Source organism: Chrysemys picta, chromosome 17 (genome assembly GCF_011386835.1).
Source record: "Chrysemys picta bellii isolate R12L10 chromosome 17, ASM1138683v2, whole genome shotgun sequence".
Lineage (NCBI taxonomy): Eukaryota > Metazoa > Chordata > Testudines > Emydidae > Chrysemys > Chrysemys picta.
In genome coordinates, this window is record NC_088807.1 from 22,225,085 (window position 1) to 22,247,563 (window position 22,479).

At 59.5% G+C, this 22,479-nt stretch overlaps 1 protein-coding gene across 2 annotated transcripts; it reads right to left on the bottom strand.

Annotated features, from left to right (window-relative positions):
- Positions 1 to 6,469: 6,469 nt before the first annotated feature.
- Positions 6,470 to 15,357, bottom strand: LOC103307065 (V-set and transmembrane domain-containing protein 1-like). Of its 2 annotated transcripts, XM_008177119.4 has the most exons (8): positions 12,450 to 12,643; positions 11,886 to 11,921; positions 10,391 to 10,675; positions 9,867 to 9,989; positions 9,302 to 9,329; positions 8,998 to 9,047; positions 8,440 to 8,477; positions 6,470 to 6,933 (listed from the first exon to the last, which is right to left on the bottom strand). In XM_008177119.4, exons 1-8 carry the CDS (start codon positions 12,478 to 12,480, stop codon positions 6,778 to 6,780), a joined length of 747 nt encoding a protein of 248 aa, XP_008175341.1. In that variant the 5' UTR covers positions 12,481 to 12,643; the 3' UTR covers positions 6,470 to 6,777. The 2 variants fall into 2 exon arrangements, with proteins under 2 accessions (XP_008175341.1, XP_065427797.1); XM_065571725.1 differs by lacking the exons at positions 11,886 to 11,921; positions 12,450 to 12,643 and adding an exon at positions 15,183 to 15,357.
- Between the last annotated feature and the right edge of the window lie 7,122 nt (positions 15,358 to 22,479).

The following is a 22,479-nucleotide window of genomic DNA, read 5'->3' on the forward strand; positions in this document are numbered from 1 at the left end:
ATGCTCCCCCCTCATGCTCACTCCCTCCCCTCCCCTCCCCGCCCCCCTGGCGGCCCTCAGTTAACATGGCCACCCCATCACCCCCTGCAGCGCTCACAGGGCGGCCATGCTGCCCCCTGGCTAAGATGGCTGGACTGTCGGGGCGGGGTGATGGCTGCATGGGAACGAGCCCTCCGGTTTCTCGGACCCTAGACTGACCCCCAGCCTGTGCCCCCAACTCCCATCTCTTGATCCCGCCCCGTGGCCATGGGGAGTTGTTGTCTCCCCCGACCCCTCCCCCCCACCGGAGCTGCCCCATCTTAACTGGGAGTTAGTGTGAAAACCATCCTGCCCCCCACTTTGCTGTGTAGGGGGAGTTACATGGGAAAGACGCCCCCCCAGCCTGCTCCCCCCTCATGCTCACTCCCTCCCCTCCCCGCCCCCCATCAGCCCATCTCCCGCCTGGCCTGTCCCCAGCAGGGAGGGAGGCTGAGGGGATATGGGGGCCATTATAAGACAGGCAGAGGGTGGGGTGGGGGAGGGGGAGGACTGGGCAGGACAGTAAGAGGGGAGGGGAGGGGAGATTTGGGATGAGTAGGGTCCCCCTGTGTGTGTTTCAGGCTGAACCTGCCCCATGGCCATGGGGGCACCTCCATCCCCTCTCCCTCCCCCCGCCTGGCTCTGCAGGGCTTTTGGCAGGAAAAAATCATGCTCCCCCCACTTCAGATCTACAGGGTAGGGGCTATATGGCAAAGTGTGGGAGCAGAGAAAGGGGGGGGTCAGGAAAGGGCATTGGGGGGCTGGGAATGTAGGGGGAGTATCTGGAGGGGCAGAAAGGAGGAAAAGGGGAGGGGATGGTGAGGCATGGGGGGGTCATTATGGGGCAGGGAATGTGGGGCAGAGGGGAGTGTGGGGACAGGAGACTGAGGGGAAGAAAGTTCGGGACCCAGGACTTAAGGGGGGGGAGCAGGAGGGGGCAGTGAGAAGGGAAGCTGCTGAGGGGTGGAAATGGCAGCTCCCTCCCAGCTGGCACCATCTGCCCCTCCCCCCTCAGACACCCCAACAATCCTACACCCCCCCCTCCAGCTCTGACCTTCTGTGGGAGCCTGTCTGCCCTCAAACTCCTGTCCCCCATCCCGGCCCCCTCAACCCCCCTCCTGACAGCTGCCACCTACCTCCCCCAAACTCTCAGCTCCCCCCAGCCGGCTACCCCCAAATGCCTGCCATGGGGGGGGGGGAGACCAGAAGCTAAATCACTCTGTGCCCGGTTGTGTTCCTGGAACATGCCCCAGCCCCCCACTGCACAGGGTTAAACACAGGCTGGGGGCGCAGCTGCTGGTAAAGTCCGACCCTGTTTCTTCCTGGGTTGGGGGTTCAGCTGGGGGAGGGGCGGTGGTGTCGGGGTCCCTCTCTCCAGCCGCTCTGCTCAGGACGTCTCCGCAGAGCAGGGTCCAGACAGCCCAGGGGGTCCAAGGGATGGGTGGTGGCAGCCAAGACGGTGAAGCGAGTCTTTCTTTAAGGCCCCAAAGGGGTGGGGGGCGGCACAGCCTATCCCCGCAGTATTTTATCCACCAATGAGGCCTCATTTCCAACACCCCAATTTTGGGTCATGGATTTCTGCTTCCCCACTTCACCCCTGTCCCAGGCGGGTCCCAGCCCAGCAGCCGCTCGGGTTGGACTAATCGCGTCTTTCTGTCTCACCAAACTCCCCCCCCCGCCACCGTTCATTCGTCCAGGTTCTCGTGACACTGCCTGAACTAATCACTCACCTTCATCAGCTGAACCCCCCACGAGGGGACATTTGGAGGCTCCGGTATCAGAGCCCCTCCTGGGGTGGGGAGATTTGGGGGGCTGGGGAGAAGGAAGCTCTGGGGGTTTGTACAATAGAAATACAGGGCAGGGGAGATCTAGAGAGAAGGGGGAGAGAAAAGGGGCTGGGGGACCTCACTGCAGAGAGGAGGGGGACAGACACTGAGGGGGCAGTAAGTGCTGTTATTCCAGCGCCAGGTCCAGATGCAGCGCCCCACACACAGGGGGCCGGGGCTCTTTCTTGGGGCACTGGGATTCTGCAGAATGGGGGGGGGGGGGCGCAAGCTGGGCAATGAGCCCTGGTGGTCCTGGGGGATTTAACTACCCAGCCGCCGGTTGGAAAGTGCTAGGGCCAAACACACCCTGCCCAGTGCGGCCCTGGGTGGATGGGGGACGATGGCAGGGGGAGGCTGTAACTGCGGGCGGCTGGTTTAGACTCAATGGGGACCCCCAGGCAGGAGCTGGCTGCAAAGGGGCAGGTGGCAGGTAGGTGGGGTGACCGTGGCTGTGAAATGCCGGGTGCCCGGCCCTAAGGAAAGGGAGCAGAGCAGATGGTGCTGGGAATCCAGCCAGGAAGGGATTAGTTATCGAGTGCCCAGCCCCCTTAGTGCTCTGGGCTCCCCACAGACGCAGGCGGTGCCCTCCCCATGCTGAGCCCTGCTACGGCCCTGCTCCCCCCTGACAGCCCTGGGCAGAGACCAGCCTGACTGGGCCAGCAAGTGGTATCCTGGCACCCTCCAGGGGCTGCTCTGCAGGGGAGCCCAACATGTCCAGCCCAGGAGCGGCTCCTCTAGCTGGTACCGCGGGGGCTGGTGCTCGCGGCATTGGGGGTTCAATCCTGGGGCGCTGCTGTCTGGGGGGAGGGGTTTCTCCCAAGCTGGGGTGTCTGGGGGCAGGAGGTTTTGTGCAGTGGCTTGTCCCTGGGGAGATTCTTTTCCCTGCACTGCTGGGTCCAGGCTCCTGGGAGTGTAGGGAGATGGTGAGTTAGAGGGGCCCATATTGCCCTGGGCCCAGCCCCTGGGGCAGCAAGGGGCACAGAAGGGGGGAGTCACCTCACCTAGGGCACCCCCCTCAGGCAGTTATAATAGGTCTCAGCCAGAATCAGCCCCAGGACGCCATGCCCAGCACCAGGCAGACGATGTTGGTGAAGTAAAATTCCATGGGAAGCAAGTCTAAGGTGAAAAACAATTGAAGACATTGGCAGTTTTTCAAAGAGACATTATTAAGGGCACAAGAGCAAACTATCCCGCTGCGTAGGAAAGACAGGAAGTACAGCAAGAGACCACCCTGGCTTCACCAGGAGATCTTCAATGATCTAAAACTCAAAAAAAAAAGAGTCCTACAAAAAGTGGAAACTCGGTCAAATTACAAAGGATGAATATAAACAAGTAACACAAATACGTAGGGACAAAATTAGAAAAGCCAAGGCACAAAACGAGATCAAACTAGCTAGGGACATAAAAGGAAACATTCTACAAATACATTAGAAACAAGAGAAAGACCCAGGACAGAGTAAGGCCATTACTCAATGAGGTCTGGTTCTGTTCAATATCTTCATCAATGATTTAGATCATGGCATAGAGCATACACTTAGAAAGTTTGCAGACAATACCAAGCTGGGAGGGGCTGCAAGTGCTTTGGAGGACAGGATTAAAACTCAAAATGATCAGGACAAACTGGAGAAATGGTCTGAAGTAAAGAGGATGAAATTCAATAAGGATGAATGCAAAGTACTCCACTTAGGAAGGAACAATCAGTTGCACACATACAAAATGGGAAATGACTGCCTAGGAAGGAGTACTGCAGAAAGGGATCTGGGGGTCATAGTGGATCACAAGCTAAATATGAGTCAACAGTGCAACGCTGTTGCAAAACAAACACGCAAATACAATTCTGGGATGTATTGGCAGGATGTTGTAAGTGTGGCAAATTGCCAGCACGACTATGATGGGATCTTGTGCTTTCTCTTCTGGGGGAAAGGGGGATTCAGGGCACCATTTCTTGCCCCTAACTGGGATATTAACTACCCCACTAGTGTCCTAGAGGAGGGGAGTGGAGAAGGAGGGACCCGTGCCCACCCTCTACTCCAGGTCCCAGCCCAGGGGCCCTAGGGATAGCAGTAAACCACTTGAACTATCAGAGGGGTAGCCATGTTAGTCTGAATCTGTAAAAAGCAACAGAGGGTCCTGTGGCACCTTTAAGACTAACAGAAGTATTGGGAGCATAAGCTTTCGTGGGTAAGAACCTCACTTGCATCTGAAGAAGTGAGGTTCTTACCCACGAAAGCTTATGCTCCCAATACTTCCGTTAGTCTTAAAGGTGCCACAGGACCCTCTGTTGCTTTTCACTTGAACTAGTGGCTCCTTCCCCTGGCCTACTTCCCTCTCCTGCCCTTCAGCTTGTGGGGGCTTCCTACCCTCCCTCTGCACAAGCCAGGTGTCCCTTTACCTAAGGTCTTCTTAGCCCACCACTCCAAACTTTCCTCTGCCACCCTCCAAACTGCTCTCTGCTCCAACACCAATCCTCTCTGCTCCAGCTCCTCCCCTGTCTGATTTAAGCAGGGGGTTTTATCAGGTGACTGGCTTCAGGTGCTCTAATTGGCTTCAGGTGCTTTAATTAATCTATAGCAAACTTTCTTCCCTGTACAGGGAACAAGGCTCCCTTCTAACCCACTCCTGCAGCCCTCTGGCCATGCTGTATCACATAAGCAAGACACGAGCAGTCATTCTGCTCTACTCCGTGCTGATTAGGCATCAACTGGAGTATTATCTCCAGTTCTGGGCTCCACATTTCAGGAAAGATGTGGAGAAATTGGAGACAGTCCAGAGAAGAGCAACAAAAATGTTTAAAGGTCTAGAAAACATGACCTCTGAAGGAAGATTGAAAAAACTGGGTTTGTTTAGTCTGGAGAAGAGAAGACTGAGAGGGGACATAACAGTTTTCAAGTACATAAAAGGTTGTTGTTGGTGGTGTCTGTAGATCGGTGGCTCTCATACTTTTGTACTGGGGACCCCTTTCACATAGCAAGCCTCTGAGTATGACCCCCTTATACATTAAAAACACTTTTTTATATATTTAACACCATTATAAATGCTGGAGGCAAAGTGGAGTTTGGGGTGGAGGCTGACAGCTCATGACCCCCCATGTAATCACCTCCCGACCCCCTGAGGCATTCCGACCCCCAGTTTGAGAAACCCTGCTAGAGATGGAGGTGGAAGAGAGAGAGCATGGCAAACTACTCTCCCTTTTATCATGTCTTTTCTTCCCTCTTGGCTTTGCCCCCCCGCTCCCCTCTTTGGAGTCAGGTGAGCATTACCTCATCGCAGTCCCAAACTGACCAAAGGGGGGTGACTTGAGAGTCCAACAGATCCTTTGTTGCTGCCTAGGCCAGCGACCTGTGTTCCTGTGAGGCTGGGCTGGGTTTGTCCCACACAGGCCCTGATGAGGTGTGAACTGCTTCTGAAGAGTTTTTGTCTGGACTTGTTTTAAGCCATGAGGACACATTTTCAGCCTCATAACTATATGTGTGAAATTACAACCTATAACATCACTGTAACAACAATGCTCAGTGCATCATGAGCCTTCCGAAGACACCCGATGTGACAAACTCTGCAATGGATCCCACACAATCATATTACAAGGATGAACATGGGGGCGCCGGGTGTTCCCCCGATGTACAGAGTGTTACAGGTGAGGACGAGCAGGCTCAGGGGGGCTCTTTAAGCAGGAGTTAAGGGAAACTGAGGCATTGGGGAGACAGACGACCTCTGAGCGCCCAGGGGCAGATGGACGTGGGTCAGTCGTGTCTCTCCAGGCCAATCTGTGGGTCCGGAGGTTGCAGGGGCCAGGGTCTCGGGGGGGGGGGGAATCTCATGCAGGGACCAGGATCTCGGGGGGGAGGAGAATCTTGTGTAGGGACCAGGATGGTGGAGCTGAGGGGACTCCTCTTCCGCACACCGCTGAACGGCAAGAAAGACTCATTCAAAGGAAAACAGCCCCCCACTCTCTGCCGGGGGGATTCAGAACTGCCCCGCTCTGTGTCCTAGCCCCCGCACTGCTCCCAGGAAGTGGCGATTCCTATGTTGCCCAAGAGGCAGGGCCAGGGGCTGGGGCCCGGGCCCTTGTGGGGAAGTCTCAAGTGGGGGATTCGCTGTGAGGCTCTCTGTGTGCCCATGTTGTCCGGCCCAGGGTCCCGAGGAGGGGAACATTGGGGTCACAGGGTGATGACCCCCGCAATCTTTCATACGGGCACCGCCCAGGGATCACTTCCTCTTTGCCACCCCAGCCCGGCTCACGGCGATGGATCCCCCAGCACAGCGGGGAAGGGATGACCCCATGGAGGGGATGTAAACAGCCGGCGCCAATTGGTCACAGGCATCAGACCCTTCTGCAGCTTCACCCAGAGTCAGGGTGTGAACCCCGGCGCCTTGCCCAACTGACGCCCTTCCCCAGAGGGGCTACAACCCAGTGCTGGGCGAGGGGTCCCTGTAGAACCAGTGCCCCACCCCAGAGGGGCCGCATCCCAGCACTGGTAGAGGGTTCTCTCTATATTCAGCCCCCGGACCCCAGAGGTGGCCGCATCCCAGTGCCAGGTGAGGGGTCCCTGTATAACCAGCCCACGCACCCGACCCCATCTCCCCCAGGTGTTACACACATTCCCGGCACGGACACAGGGGGGCTGTGGGGTGCCCAGGTTGGGCTGGTTTGTGGGTCTGTGTTTATTACAAATCTGGAGATTAACAGGATGCAAAATAATATAAACAGCCACTTCAGTGCATCTCCTCCCCCTTCCTGTGCTGAGTCCTCCACACTGGTCCCCACATGTGGGTCTGGGGGGGCAGGGGGACAGCAGCTCCATGGGATGGGGCTGTAGTGGGGGGAGGGCAGCGTCCCCCATAAATCTTCCCTATAAGCAGAATTCTTTGGGTTTGGCACTGCAAGGGGGTGTCGCCCCCCTGGGGGCTAGCGCCCCATGGCTGTGGGGGAATCTCACTGCGGGGGCCCCCGGCTCATGTTGATCATGGCGTACATTCTGGGCTGGGTGGGCTCGGGGGCAGGGGCCAGGCCCCCCTGCTTGGCCTGCAACGCCTGGCCGTCCAGCTCTGCGTAGGTGAGTCCGTCGGCACCGGGGTCGGGCTCCTGGGGCTGGGAGGGGAGAGAGTCACGGGGAGGGGGGAGGTCTGAATCCACCAACACCCCAATACACAGAAAGCACAGGATAAGTACATACACATAGGGTTACCATACGTCCGGATTTTCCCGGACATGTCCGGCTTTTGGGGGCTCAAATCCCCGTCCGGGGGGAAATCCCCAAAAGCCGGGCATGTCCGGGAAAATCGGGAGGCTCGGCTGGGGCCTCTTTGTCTGGGGCCGGGGGCATGGTGCCGGGCCGGGAGCCGGGCCGGGCGCGCGGTGCCGGGCCAGGGTCGCAGTGCCAGGCTGGGCTGGGCGCGGGGCCGGGGTCCGGGCCGGGAGCCGGGGTCGGGGAGCCGGGCCGGGGAGCCGGGAGCCGGGCCGGGGAGCCGGGCCCGCGGGGCTGGGAGCCGGGGGGTGCGCCGGGCCGCCGGGGGTGGTCGGCCGGGGCCGGCACCCCAGGGCCCGAGCCGACCCAGGCTGGAGCCGCCGGGGGGCCAGCCTGGGCCACGCCTCCTCCCCCCCACACACCCCCTTACCTGCTTCAGGCTTCCCGCGAATTAAATGTTCGTGGGAAGCAGGGGAGGGGGCGGAGACTTTGGGAGGGGGCGGAGTTGGGGCGGGGGCATGGGCGGGACTGGGGGCGGGGCCCCGGGGAGTGTCCTCCATTTGGAGGCACAAAATATGGTAACCCTACACACACACACACACACACACACACACACGGTGATCCCAGCAGCCCACTCCCCTCCCAGCAGCCCACCCCCCACATAGTGGCGTAGCCAGGTTCTAAGAGCAGGGGGAGCAAACATGTAAAAAAGGTGCCCCCCCTTGGCTCCTCCTCTGGCCACGCCCCCCATTGGCTCCTCCTCCAGCCATGCCTCCCCTTGGCTCTTCCGGCAGCGCTGCGGCCATGCTGCGCCCCCCCTCGCTCCTCTGGCCATGCCGCGCCGCCCCCTTAGCTCCTCCGGCTGCACCGCGCCCCCCTTGCACCTCACTCCTCCGGCCGCGCCCCCTCGCTTTTTTTTTTTGCTCGGGGCAGTGGCAAAGAAGTTAGAGCCAGCGCTGCGCTCTCTGCCCCAGCTCACCTCTGCTCCACCTCCACCTCCCTGGGCCTGAGCGCGCCGCCGCTTGCTTCTTTGCCCTCCCAGGCTTCCCGCGCGAACAGCTGATTCGGGGGAAGTGGGGGGGGGGCGGAGAAGCAGAGCAGGGCAGCGCGTTCAGGGGAGGAGGCGGAGCAGAGGTGAGCTGGGGATGGGGGATGGGGGATGGGGTGGGGTGCTGCCGTTGGGTGCTCTGCACCCACCTACTGAATTTTGGAGCACCCATGAGTCAGCGCCACTTTTGGATATGTGCTCAGTGTGGGAGCGGCCGCTTCCCCTGCTCCCCCCCAGCTATGTTAGTGCCACCTCAAACCAGTGAGTGTGCCAGGAAAGGATGGGGGGGTGAGGGGGCTGCTGGAGCCCATGTGGGTCAGGATTGGGGGTCAGGCCCCATGGGAGAACAGGGGACACTTACCAGGTTCTGCGTCTCTTTCCATTCATCAATGGAGGCATCTGCAGAACAGAGACACCCGCTGAGCTGCACCCCCGGCTGGCCCAGAGCAAAACCCCACACCCAGCTCCGACCCCTCTGTCCAGCCAGGGGGCTCAGAGACCAGCACAGCCACCCCTCCCACACCCTGCAGCATGGGCCAGGGTCATTAGCCCCATGTTACAGAGAGGAAAACTGAGGCACAGAGAGGTCTGTTACAGTGGGGGCAGGGGGCTGGGAGTCCGAAAGCCTGTGTTCTCGCCCTGGCTCGGGAGAGGAGTGGGGTCTAGACTAGTGGTTAGAGCAGGGGGCTGGGAGCCAGGAGTGGGTGGGGAACTAGAGTGGGAAGGGAGGGTGGCCCCAGGGAGCTCCTGGGAGTCCAACACTCTCAGCCGACACCGGCTACCTCTGGGACGGTCTCCTTAGCCCTGCCCAGCAGCAGCTGTAAATCAGACCCTGCCCCTTATGGGTGGAGCCCCCACCAGCCCCTCCCTCCCCTGGGGTCCTGCCCCACCCTGATTCCCACTTGGGTGAGTTACTCACAGACGGGGTCTTGCTGAGCCAGTGCCTTTAATGCCCCCATAGGGCTGGTGCTAAAAGAGAAAATCCCCTTGTAAATGTCATATCCCCCCACCTGTGGGGAGATTCCCCAACACACCCAGAGAGTCCCCCATCCTGCCTCACCCTGAACCCAGTTTCCTGAGCCCCCCTTGCCCCAACCACCAGACCACCCCCACTCCCCAGCTCTAACCACTAGACTCCCCTCCCCTCCCTGAGCTGGGAGAGAAACCAGGAGCCCTGTGACTCCAGCAGGTCGATCGGGAGGGGGGAGAAGTGGGGTTCCTACCTGCTCGGTCTCAGTGCGGCTCCTTTTCCTGCAGAGGGACACAAACCAGAATCTCCCATGAGCCAATCAGGATCCCCCGGTCCCAGCGCCCGGCCACTCACCCCCCACAGGCCAGCAGGGATGGGGGTGCCTGGGGGGCTCCCCTCTGCTGCTGAACCTGGATCCCTGCTGGGATGGACCAGCAGGGGGCAGCGGAACACCATAGCATGGATCAGGGGGAGGGGCAGATTAACTCGGTGGGGGCTTTTCCTGTCCCCAATCCTCCCTCGTTAGTGATTCGTTATAACGAAACTGATCCAGGCCAGTCGGCTCCTCTGTCACCCCAGGTACCTGAGAAGCACAGTGCCGGCGGCTGATTATACAGGGACCCTTAGCCAGGCACTGAGACGCGGCCACCTCTGGGGTGGCACCGCTGTGTATACAGGGATTACACATGCAGCAGCTCCCTCTGCTGAGCCCCCCCACTCCTTGGCTTTCCCGGCACAGTCCCCCATCCAAGCCGTGACCCCATCCTGCCCTGCTTAGCAGCAGGTTTAACCCTTCCCTCGCTGGGCGGGGCACTTACTGGCTCGGGTTATTCTGAAGCAGACGAAGGCCACAAGGAGGATGAGGAGGACGGCGGCTGCCGCGCTCACCCCGGCGATGATGGGGCTGGTCAGACCCGGAGGTGCCGGCGATTCCGATCCACCTGGGAAACAGCAGCAGCTGTGAGTGCCGGGAGCGGCTGGTCTGTTCCCCCCAGCCCCTCCCACCCCAGGCGGCGCCCAAGGGGCTGGGACACCACAGGGCGGAGGCAGCAGAAAATTTTATGGGGAGGATGTCGGGGGGCCCAGGGGAATCAAGTGGGGTCAGAGCCAGCAAGATTTGGGGGATTTATAGCACAAGGGGGCAGCGGGCTGCAGGGCGGGGGGCTCAGTAGGGGGTGCTGTCTGATCCAGCCTGGGCATCATTTCCGGTGCTCAGGGTCGGGGGGCTGAAACCCCCAGTGACTCACTCCCTGCTCCATGGCTGGGCCCTGGTTCTGAGCATGGCGGAGACCCCCCCAAAGGTCCGGCTCGGTGTGGGGCTGGAGGGAGGTCGCCCCCTCACCTGGTACCACCAGCTCCACGGGGTCGCTGGGCTCTGACCAGTCAGCTGTTTGTGATTTGGTGTGATACTGGCAGGTGTAGATTCCGCTGTCGTCCGGTCCCACGCTGGGGATGGGAAATACGGCCTCACTCCCAGAAGGGTCCTGAATCTTTTTATAGGCTCCGTTTTTACTCAGAACAAACCTCATGCCTGGCTGTTCCCCCACACACCGGAAGGTGACGTTTTCCCCCGGCTCAGTCACCCCCCGGGGGCTCACAGACAGGGAGGGCTTGGGAAAATTTCTCTCTGGATTAAAAAAAGAACCAGGAGTTCAGTGGGGTGGGGGCCAGCCCCTGCCCCATTGGTGTCTGTCTATCTGTCCTGCCCCCACCCATTCCCGAGGTGTCCAGAAACTGCCCTGTCCTCACAGCCCCTGGATATACTAGGGTTACCATATTAAAACATTTTAAAAAGAGGACCCTCCACGGGGCCCCAGCCCCGCCCCTTCCCCGGACCCTCCCCAACTCCGCCCCCATTCCAACCCCTTCCCCAAAGTCCCCGCCCCAACTCCGCCCCCTCCTCTGAGCGCCCCGCATTCCCCCTCCTCCTCCCTCCCAGCCACGCAAAACAGCTGCCCGAGCGCTACCGGCTTCACGGTTTGCCGGGCAGCCCCCAGACCTCCAGACCCTGCATCCCCGGCCGGGTGCTTCCCCAGTGCAGCCGGAGCCCGGGAAGGGAAGCGCCCGGCCGGGGGCGCAGGGTCTGGAGGTCTGGAGGCTGCCCGGCAAACCGTGAAGCCGGTAGCGCTCGGGCAGCTCGGCTCTTCAGCTGCCCAGAGCTGAGGTGTCTGGGGAGAGCAGCAGCAGCCGCTGCCGCTCTAAGGTAAGCAGGGGACAGGGATGCCGGCAAAGCATTTTCCCGGACATGTTCGGCTCTTTGGCAATTCCCCCCGGACGGGGATTTGAGGACCAAAAAGCCGGACATGTCCGGGAAAATCCAGACGTATGGTAACCCTAGAAATGCACAGCAGGGTGAGCAGGGCCTGTCAGATCCACCGCCTCTGTGAACAACACCCGCCTGTCAGGCTCTGATCTCAGCCCCCCCGGGGTCAATCCGGAGTCACCCCTGACTACACAGGAAGCAGGGCTGGGTTTTGATCTCAGCTCCACCCCGCCCCCACCGGTGCCAATCTGGAGTCACCCCTGGGGGCAGGGCTGGATTCGGATCTTCTCTTGCAGTCAGTCCGGGCACTCTAGATTCCCACTCTCTAGAAGAGGAGCAGGCAGTGGTTTGATGGGACGTTTTTTTAGGCCTGGCTGGGTCTGGTGGGGGGGGGGGGGGCATATTTTGGGTCCTGCACGGCAGGATGTGGGACTCCCTTTGACCTGGGAACAGCGGTTGAGGGGGTCAGTGTGAGGTTGGGGTAACGGTTCAGGGTTTGGCTCTCTGTTCCCTGTCCCTTCCCCACCATCCTTAATGGTAACGTTCCCCCATATCCCACCCCATGGATACTCACCTCCTGACACCCCACTCTGCCTGGCCAGCCAGCAGCCTGGAGAGGAGACGGCAGGTTAGGGACCAGATCCCAGAGCCACTGGATCCCACACGCTGGCCTCAGATCCCCCCATGGGCACACGCCCTGGTCTCAGATCCCCCCCATGGGCACACGCCCTGGTCCAGGGGTGGGCAAACTTTTTGTGGTGAGGACTGCATCAGGTTTCCAAAATTGTATGGTGGGCCGATTAGCGGAGGCTGTGCCTCCCAAAACAGCCAGGTATGGCCTGGCCCTGCCCCCTATCTGACCCCTCCTGCTTCTCACCCCCTGGCGACCCCCCCGGGACTCCTGCCCCATCCAACTCCCCCCCCGTTCCCTGTCTCCTGACAGCCCCCAGAACTCCTGCCCCTGACTGCCCCCCCGCCACCCCATCCAACTCCTGCTCCTTCCTGACTGCCCCCCGGGACCCCTACCCCCATTCATAGTTTGCCCACCTCTGCTCTAGTGTCACACACACACACACACACGGGCACACGCCCTGGTCTCAGATCCTGGGCATGCGCCCTGGCTGTCTCTGGTACTCACCGAGGAGGAGGATGGTGAGAGCAGACGCCATGATGGGCAAGTGGGGACCCCTCAGCGCTGCCACCAACGCCCTGGTGCTGAGCTCCACCGAGTCTGAGGCCCGAGTGCGAGCGGAATGAGGAACTGTGCCGGGGGCTGCAGCCCCAGGAAGCCCGTGATGCGCTCGGCCCCTTTCTTCCCATCAGATGGTTTTTCTGCAATCTCCAGCCCAAATCTATTGCGGTCAGAGCAAAGCCAGCTCCCTGCCACACCCAGCAAAGCATGTCCCCTCCTGCAGCTGCCTGGTCCCCCCCTACTCCCCTCATCACCTCCTGCAGCAGGGCAGAGATACCTTCCTGACCTGGCTGGGAAAAGCACCCGCCCTGGAGCATGAGGGTGGAGGGGCCTAGACAACCTCCTTCTCAGGTAGCGTCGCTGCAGATGCTATTCTTAGCACAGTGGTGTGAGACAGAGATGGGACAGAGGGGTGGAGGGGTTGTGGTTTCTGGCACCCGTAATGGGAAGGGGGAGAGATAAATTTAGATCCAAAGTTGCTAAAGCAGCAGCCGAAAAATCTGTGAAAAGGGGAAGTGTGTCTTGCAACAGCCCACAGCTCTGGGGTGTCGGCTCTCGGCCTCCGGCCCGGCCACAATCAGGGTCAAGTTCGTCTGGGCAGGGGACAGAACTTCCTCCGGGTCTGGGTCTGGGTCCAGGCTGCAGAACGAGCTCCCCCAGCAGCCAAGAGCCCCCCAAACCTCTCCACCTCCGGCTCCAAGCCCAGGCGCCCTCCCCTGGCCGGCCTACTCCGTTATTGACCCGGGGCAGCGTGGCCATTGACCCCCCAAACCACCCCAGACCAGACCCTCTGCAGTGGGCACAGACCTCCCCAGGGGAAAAGACGAGAGAGAACGACCTGCCCATGACAGACGGGGCCACGTCGCTTAATGCTCGACTGGCAGGCGCCCGACACCGCGGTGACCAGGGCAGCGTCAGACCATGTGCAGGGTGGAAGGCTGCTCCCCCCGGCTGGGACCCTCCCAGTGACTCTGTCCCTGCTCCCCGGCTGGGCGTCCCCTCTGCTGGGCCCAGGACTCAGGGCAGAGCCTGGTTCTGAGTGTCCCATCAATGCAGAGCCCCCCCCCATCGCAAGTGTGCGGCTGGGCGTGGGATGTTACCTGCACAGATTAGTTCACCCCACCTTTTCCCAATCCGTAGGGCTCCAGGCGAAAAGCACCTACCCGGACCCAATCCGTAGGGTTCAGGGTGTAACTAACCTGGTCAATTTAAGTACCCACACCCTTTCCCAATACATGGGGCTCTGGGTGTATACTGCTTCTGCAGGTGTGCAGGATCTTTTACCAGTGAAAGAGCGTTACACGGTCATATCCTACATAACCTTTGTTTAGTAACAATCACCCAAACCAGACTGCTAGGGTTACCGTAGGTCCGTATTCTCCTGGACATGTCCGGCTTTTTGGTTCTCAAGTCGCCGTCCGGGAGGCATTTCCAAAAAGCCAAACATGTCCGGGAAAATAGGGAGGCACGGTAAGCCTAGAGTTGCTGCGTGTCTGGGATGCTCGCCCGGCCCCGGCTAAACGTGTAACCTGCTTCCCCCGCACTGTGGGAGGGGGCGCTGCCGCTTTGATGGGCTCCGGCCAGCCAGGAAGCGATGTCATTTCTCTTCCGGCCCCACCCTGGCTGGGGGCGTGGCGCTGTGGGAGTGGGAGCCATGCGGGCGCCGCCTGGCTCTGGGCACGGGCCCTATTGCTGTGCTGCTGCCCGGCGGGTCCCCGGCTCCTCTGCTGGCCTGGGCTGAGTCCTCCTGCTCGGCTCCGGCTGCTCCAAGCCGCTCTCCCCAGGAGTACCCACCACCCTGCCCACAGCCAGCCCCTGTCTCCAGCCCCTGCCGCACCCCCTGCCAGCCAGCTCCACCCATAGGCGCTGACTCAGGGGAGGAGGCGGAGGCAAGCTGGGGTGGGGGGGTGCAGCAGGGAGCTGCCGGTGGGTGCTCTGCACCCACCAATTTTTCCCGGCGGGTGCTCCAGCCCTGGAGCACCTACGGAGTTGGCGCCTATGCCCACACCCGCTGCCCTGCCTCCAGCCAGCCCCACACCCCCTGCCCTGCCTGCAGCCAGCCCCTGTCTCCAGCCAGCTCCGCACCCCCAGCCCTGCAGCCAGCCCCTGCCACACCCCCTGCCCTGCCTGCAGCCAACCCGCACCCCCTGCCTCCACCCCACCCCACACGCCCCCATCTCCAGCCAACCTCGCATTCTGTCTCCAGCCAGCTCCTCACCCCCTGCCCTGCCCGCAGCCAGCCCCGCACCCCCTGCCTCCAGCTAGCCCTGCCCCATGCCCCTGTCTGCAGTCGGCCCCACGTCCACTGGTGTCCTGCAGTTCCCAGGGCAGGAACCCTGCACGCCTGCTTCAATGAGGGGGGCAGGGAGCAGCTGGGACCCACACATGTGAAACAGAACTCATTTCTAGTTCAGGCCCATCTTTTTAAAAAAGAACTTTAGATAGGGTTACCATACATCCGTGGACATGTCAGGCTTTTTGGTGCTTAAATTGCCATCCAGGAGGAATTTTCTACATTTTAAAAATTCCTCCCAGGAAAATATGGACATATTTAAATATCTAAAAACATCCAAGAGGGCAGCTGCAACAGCAAAGGTCCCCCCCATGGAGTGTCCTCTTTTTTGAATGTTCAAATATGGTAACACTACAGACGGCACACACTACACAGACAGTGCTCACCACTCCCAGTAAGACAGATGAACTTTTCTTCATGGCCAGTCAGGATCAGGTCCATCTGGGAGACTCCAGTTGCTACCCGGTGTCATTGGCAGAGCGTTGAGGTCCGGCAGCTCTGATCTCTGGGGCTGTGTCCTGAAGTTGGTTCCCAAAGAACTTCCTTTTGGACCCCAGTTTATATGGTGAAACTCGAACCCTGCTTAGCTATATCTTAACCAATCAGTATACTCAAATTTTACTAACCAATCCTAACATAGTGTAACAAAATTCTCTAACCAATCCTACCCCACCACCTTAATTAATTTACACCTGGCAAAATTAATTATGTAACAGACAGAAACTATTAAAGAACCAGACCGAGACCATTACAGACAAACAATAGGGAAGTGGAGACCATAATGACAAACCAATCAAGCAATGAGGGTTTCACAACCACAACTATTGAGAAGTGATTTCTTGCCAGACAGGATGTTATCAAACCAAGTTTTCTTTAACCATCTTAAGATCTGTTTCTTTCTCTGGTGATAGTGGGGGCCACCCCTCTGCCCCGTGGGTGCTCGAATCCCCACCCCTACCCCACCCTTGCCCTGCCCCAATTCCACCCCCTTCCCCCAAGTCCCCACCATGGCCCTGCCTCTTTACTGCCTCCTCCCCTGAGCGTGCCATGTCCCCACTCCTCTCCCTCCCTCCTGGAAAGTCCTAAGTGCCGCCAAACAGCTGGTGGGGGGGGGGAAGCTTGGCTGCTGGTGAGTGGGGACTATGCTGCCAACCCTGATTCTGTGAGGGGGGAGCCCATCCCCATCCCCCTGTCCCGCTCACCCCCATTCCCCTTCCACCTCCTCCTCCTCTCCAGTCTCCCCTCAAACTCCCGTCCTGTCACCCCTCCAGCACGCACCCACCTGCCCCGTCTCTCTCCCCTCAAATTCCTCTCCCCACTCCCTCCCTGATCTCAGCCAGTCTCACCTCTAATCCCTTCCCCCCGCACTAGGCCTGTCCCCCCAAACTCCGGTAGCCCGGCTGCTCTTTGCAGAGGGTCTCACTGGCCCAGAGGGTCTAAGGGGTTTGTAATCTCTCTCCCTTGCCAGCGTTACACAGGCTGTTTCAAACCAAGCCCCTGGTCCTACTTGGCTCCTGGGCAAACCGCCAGCAGCAGCCGTTCAAAGGCAAAGCTTTCGGGTTAAACCCCTGGACAAGGAATCAAACCCGGCCTGTCTATTGAAATGGGGTTAGGGTTAGGGTTAGCAGCCAACGGCTGGAGTCAGACTGGCTCCAAGTCTCGCTCCTTTGGGAATCACCGGAGCAGAGCTGCTTGTTTCCAGAACAGCTGGGCTTTGGGGGGAGGAACCGATTCATTTCACTCTCCAGACGGATGGGCAGGGCGGCCGCTGACCCCGCTCCTAGTGTAAGCGGGGGAATGGACCCGCTATTGTGGGGAACTTTCCTGGCTTATACACGCCCCGGTGGGATTGGCGAGTGAAAGGATCTGAGTCCTCGCTCCCACTCCCTTTACCCAGAGACCTGCCTGACCTCGAGGGCTCCCCTTCCTCCCTCCCATGGAGATTGCTTGACCAATGGGGACTGCCTGATCTCCAGGTCACAGCAAAGATCTTTCCAGGAAGCTGGAAGAAAATATAAAAGAGGGGAAGGGACATAATCCCTGGGCTTCTCTTCCCCACAACTCAACATCTGGAGGAAAATCTGGAGGACTCTGAACTGGGGAAGGGTGGTCCCAGGCTGGAATGGAGTCCAGTCTGTGCATTGAGAATCTATAACCTGCTTGTACCATGTGTCAGGGGGAGACACTGCCTGATTCAAACCCTGTTTCATTTGTAGAACTTAGACTGCGAATATATTTTTATTTCTTAAGTAGCCAACTCTGATCTCTGCGCCTGCTCCTTATAACCACTTATAATCTCTCCTTCTGCAGTTAATAAACCTGTTTTATATTTGACCTAAACCAGTGTGTTTTGGTTGAAGTCCTTGGGAAATCTCAGCTCAGTTTACAAAGGCTAGTGCGTGTCCAGTCCACACTGAGGGAGGGGGGAACTTAATGAACTGACACCGGACTGGCTTCTGACCAGTGCAGGATGGTACCAGTCTGGGGTGCAAGGTTGGGGAGCTGGGGAGAATTGGCTGGAGCCGCCCTATTGATGGTACCTGAGTGGCTGGGAGATCATTGGTGTAACACAGCTGGGTGGGTCCCTGCCTGTGGCTGGCTGTGTGAGTGCAGAGCCTCTCCCAGGTTCTTAACTTGACATCAGCATCACAGGGTCAGAGGCAGCCTGAGGGTTCAGCGGCCCCACAGGCCGGCTTGCACCCTGGGGACCCCGTCACACACAGGTCAGACACTTGCTCTGGTGGTGGCCACACCCCCTCAGGTGATATTCAGTGGCGTAGGCAGGTTCTAACATCAGGGGGAGCGAACACATAAAATAAGGCGCCACCCGACATATCAAATTACTAATGACATATTTTTAAATTCATTATATGTATTTATTTTGTACTTAAAATAAAAACACAAGAATGATCCAGCCACGAAAGGGTTTGCACAACCGGCATTGCACAGGAGAACACCCACAAACCCAGCAGCCAGACGCGGTGCCTTGCCGAGGAAGCCAGAAGGGGGAGGGGGGAAGAAAAAATAAAATAAAAACCCATCGGGTCTCCTTTGTCCCCCCTCCCCAATCTGAGGCACTCCTCCCTGCAGCCCAGAGCCATCACCTGCACAACTCCCAGCGGGCCGGGCACCCAGGCACTGCCCGAGGCAAAGCACAGCCTGCCCGCGCCCCGAGATGCGCCCAGCTCTATTTCTAAAACAACACACGCTCACGGCGCTTGGAGAAAACTATCCTGGGGAAACAGCACCGTTCAGTGCCCCGGGGGGCGGCCCGGGACTCCTGCACTCCACAGGGGGCCAGGGCTAAGGCAAGAGAAGGCGATGGAGGGGGGCCATTAGAAGCAGTTACCTGCAGTCCTCGCCTGGTCCTGCTCCCAGCTCGGCTTGGCTGCCGCTCCCTCCTTAGCTCACCCGCTCTGCCTCAAGCAGCTCCAGCTCAAAGGGAGGACGGGACCCAGGGCTCCTGACTCTCTCCCTGTCCTGCCTGTCCTCTCAGTCGGGCTGATCTGGAGCATTGGCCTCTCCCCATTGCCCCTGGGGATTGTCGGTCTCAGGGTCTTGATTTCCCATCAGCCCTTCCCTTTTCTTTGGCTCTGGGAGCTGGCCAACCAAAAACCCCACTGTCAGTGAGGGGCAAACACTCCCCTTACATTAGCAAATGGACAGACGGGAGGTGGGGGAGAGACAGGATGGAAATGGGGGTGAAATACGGCTTCTGGGGATGGTGGCGGGTGCTGGATACGGGTTAGTGACAAGCAGGTGTGTTGGCTGCAAGGTGATCCCGACCCCTGCTGCTCGGACCCTGGGTGGTTACAATCCGGGCAGGGCCGGTCCCACGTTGGGTCTGTTCTCCTTAGGTAGGGTTATCATACGTCCTCTTTTTCCCGGACATGTCCGGCTTTTCGGCAGTCAAACCCCCGTCCGGGGGGAATTGCCAAAAACCCGAACATGTCCGGGAAAATGGCGGCTCTGCTCCTCCCCTGATTCTTCGGCTCTGTTTAAGAGCCGAGCTGCCCCAGCGCTACCAGCTTCGGGTAGCCCCCGTGCCTCCGGACCCTGCACCGCCGGAGCCCGGGAGGGGAAGAGCCCGGCTGGAGGCGCAGGATCTGGAGGCATAGGGGCTGCCCAAAGCCCAAGCGCTACCGGCTTCACCGTTAGCCGGGCAGCCTCCAGACCCTGCGTCCCCGGCTGGGCGCTTCCCCTCCCGGGCTCCAGCTGCGCTGGGGAAGCGCCGGCCGGGGGCGCAGGGTCTGGGGGCTGCCTGGCAAACCGTGAAGCTGGTAGCACTCGGGCAGCCCTTTCCGCGTGGCTGGGAGTGAGAGGGAGGAGGGGGCGGAGTTAGGGTGGGGAAGGGGCGGAGTTGGGACGGGGCTAGGGCAGGGAAATGGGCGGGGCCAGGGCCCGTGGAGGGTCCTCTTTTTTATTTATTAGATATGGTAACCCTATCCTTAGGCAGGGCAGGTGGGGTGGGTGCCACACACCCAACTGCAGCATCCGATGGGAAGCCAGGAGAGTGAGCTAGGAGAGGAGGAAAGACACAGCAGGGCAGAAAATAACCCAGCCAGGAAGTGAAAAGGATCTCCAGGGCCTTTGCAGCGCTGCTAATCAGCTATCGCCGCGGGCTTGTTGGGGGCTGCAGGTCACGGCAATGGGACGACTTCCAGCTCGCAGGACCCAGGGCAAGGAGGAGGGGGGTGAAGAGGGTGCTAAGCCCCTGCCCGGGGGGCTGCTGTGAAGCCTGCAGGTTCGGGGTGGGAACAGGCTGGAAATTGCCCCCCCCCACTCCAGAGCTTAGCTGAGGGGTGGAGAGGCTCCCCTGTGCCAGTGCAGGGGCTTTGGCACACCCAGGGCTCGGCTCCTCCTGGCCAGTGCCCCAGACCGGAGGGTCTTGGGCTTTCCCGGGCACCGGCCCAGCCAGAAGCAGTGGGGGGAGGAAGGGAGGAGCCTGCCAGCCCGGCTGTGGGTGAGCTGAGCGCTCTGACCAATGGCTGGTTCTCCCCTCAGTGCTGGGTTGGGCTGCGCCCCGCCGGGGGGCGGATAGGGAGGAGCAGCGGGGCTGGGCTGGGGGTGAAGGGGCAAAGCAGGGAGAGGACAGCGAGAGGGGGAGCACGTATAGTGCTGATGGGTGGGCAGCAGAGGCAACATGTAACCAGCTGGTGTCTAGCACCTGCCCGCACCCACCAGCCACCGCAGCTCGCACTGGGCAAAAACGGGACAGGGGGCAGGACCCTGCTGGCCAAAAGCTGGCACAGTGGGGGCTGTGCTGATGGACCAGCAGGGGAGCGGCCGGCTCCACACGCTGCATCTTCGCCCTGTTACCAACCTTGCACACCCACCCGTGTCGTCAGCCACTGGGGGCAGGCAACTGGTGAGCAGGGATCCGGCAGGTACTGACGGGGGAGACAGAAAATACAGGAGAATTTGCCTGTTTTTAAGAAAAACTCGGGACACCTCCAGGAGGGTTAAATATGGGACTGTCCCTTTAAAACGGAAGGTCTGGTCGCCCCCCTCCCCCCCCCCCCCGTCAATCAGCACTCACCCCCGACTGCACAGGGGGCAGGGCCAGGTTCTGATCTCAGCCCCCTGGGATCAATACAAGAAGGTTGAACTGATTTTTTGGGTGAAGGTTCAGGGCTCAGCTCCTCTTTTCCAATCCCCCATCCCCCTCCCCATCCTGAACACTAAACTTTCCCTTGCCCCACAGATACTCATGTCCCGACACCCCACTCTGCCCAGCCAGCCAGCAGCCGGGAAAGGAGACAGGTCGTTAGGCACCAGATCCCAGAGTGAGTCAGTTCTCCCCCACCCCATGGCACACGCCCTGGTCTCAGATCGGCCCTCCCCATGGGCATGCCCTGGTCTCTGATAGCCCCCATGGACACACGCCCTGGTCTCAGATACCCCCCGCACACCCACATGGATACACGTGCAGGCTGTCTCCGAAACTCACAGAGGTAGAGGATGATGGGAGCAGATGCCATGATGGGGGCAGCGAGGGGCCCCTCAGCCCTGTGAGTCCGTGACCACTTAGGAACAGCGTGGAGATGTGGAGTGGGAACCAGTGCTTCTCCAGACGGAGTTGGGTCGGTTCCCCATGTGGGGTCTGTCAGGTGTGTGTGGGGGGTCATGAGAAAGCTGGAGCCCTGATGTCTGTGGCTAGTTATACAGGGACACTCCCCCCACCCCGCAATCAGCATTGGTGACTCTTCCCTGGGCTGAGCTGGCGTTCCTGGGGAGAGGACGGGACCCAGGGATTCAAGCCAGCTCAGCACCCCCGGGATCCTGGAATGGGGAGGATCGGCCCAACGATACCCTCAGCACAGATACAGCCCCTGCCTGGCTCCACGGAAACCGGAACCAAAATCATTACTGACTCGTATTAATTACCAGGAGCCCCTGTCGTGAACCAGCTCCCCCATGTGCTCGGAGCTGTACAGACACATGACACAGATGGTCCCTGCCCCAGCCAGGTGCCATTCACACCTGGAGTCACTGCGGAGCAGGTCTGGACGCGGATGTTCCTATTTCGGAGGTGTGACGAACTGGGCCTGTTCTTACTGTGGTGTGTGAATGCTGACAGGGGAGTGTGGCTGGGATAGTCTGCATTGGGGGATGGGAGTCTGCCCGAAGGCGAATACCTGAGCGTGTAACATGAGAACCCAGGAAGGGGTTGGAGGCCAGGTGACACCTTGGCCCGGAAAACTGAACAAAGGCTGTGGGAGGGGTCGCTGAAGGCAGAGTGCTGGAAGCGGGCTGGAGAGATGGCTGGGAGGCAGAGATGGCTCTGACCCCCCAAAGGGGGGTGGGCTGGGATGCCCTGGGACCCCAAGCTGGACCTAACTGAGGGGGTCCTGTTGTCTGTGCCTGCAAGACCTGTCTTGGACTGTATTCCTGTCATCCAAATAAACCTTCTGCTTTACTGGCTGGCTGAGAGTCATGGTGAATCGCAGGAGGCCGGGGGTGCAGGGCCCTGAGTCCCCCAATACTCCGTGACAGGAGGAGGAACGTCCCTGTGTCTATAGAGATACAGGGGAGCTTGTCTGCCAAACGGGGCTGTATCAAACCAGGGGGCGCTAATACCGACAGCTCAGACTCGCGCTGAGATCACCAGTGGGGGTTGGGAACCACCCAGGATTTGTCATTTCAGGTCCAGTTTTCATGGAGACGAGTTCTTAGTCCATCTTTCTATCCATCACCAGATGTGCTCCCATCTGTCCACCGCCCTATGTTCCCATGGACCCACATTCCCACCGATCCATGGCCGTCCGTCCCCAGTGATCTATCCATCACCCTCTATATAGAAGAATTGAACCCATCAGTTCTGTCTGCAGGGACCATGCCCGAATGGCCCCTTGGGCATCTGAGTGGGGAGCCTTAAAGATAAGAAGGTAAATAAAAAGAATCCAGCTACGCAGTGTTTGTTTTTAACAGGGGCTCAGTCATCTTGATGTTAATTTGAAGGTTTGCACAGCGTAGTTCTGACTGATTGTCATTGAACTTGCTTGAATACGGGTAATTTTACCAGGTGTCCCATTATTCAGCAGAGGGAAATAGCTGAATTTGATAGCAGCCTTCAACTACCTGAAGGGGGTTCCAACGAGGGTGGAGCTCGGCTGTTCTCAGTGGTACCAGATGACAGAACAAGGAGCAATGGTCTCAAGTTGCAGTGGGGGAGGTCTAGGT

Coding starts and splice junctions, on each gene's coding strand:
- LOC103307065 (XM_008177119.4), bottom strand. CDS start 12,480: ATGGCGTCTGCTCTCACCATCCTCCTCCTCG. Junction 9,048..9,301: donor GCCGCACTGAGACCGAGCAG/GTAGGAACCCCA, acceptor TTTCTCTTTTAG/CACCAGCCCTATGGGGGCAT. Junction 8,478..8,997: donor GGCTCAGCAAGACCCCGTCT/GTGAGTAACTCA, acceptor TCTGTTCTGCAG/ATGCCTCCATTGATGAATGG.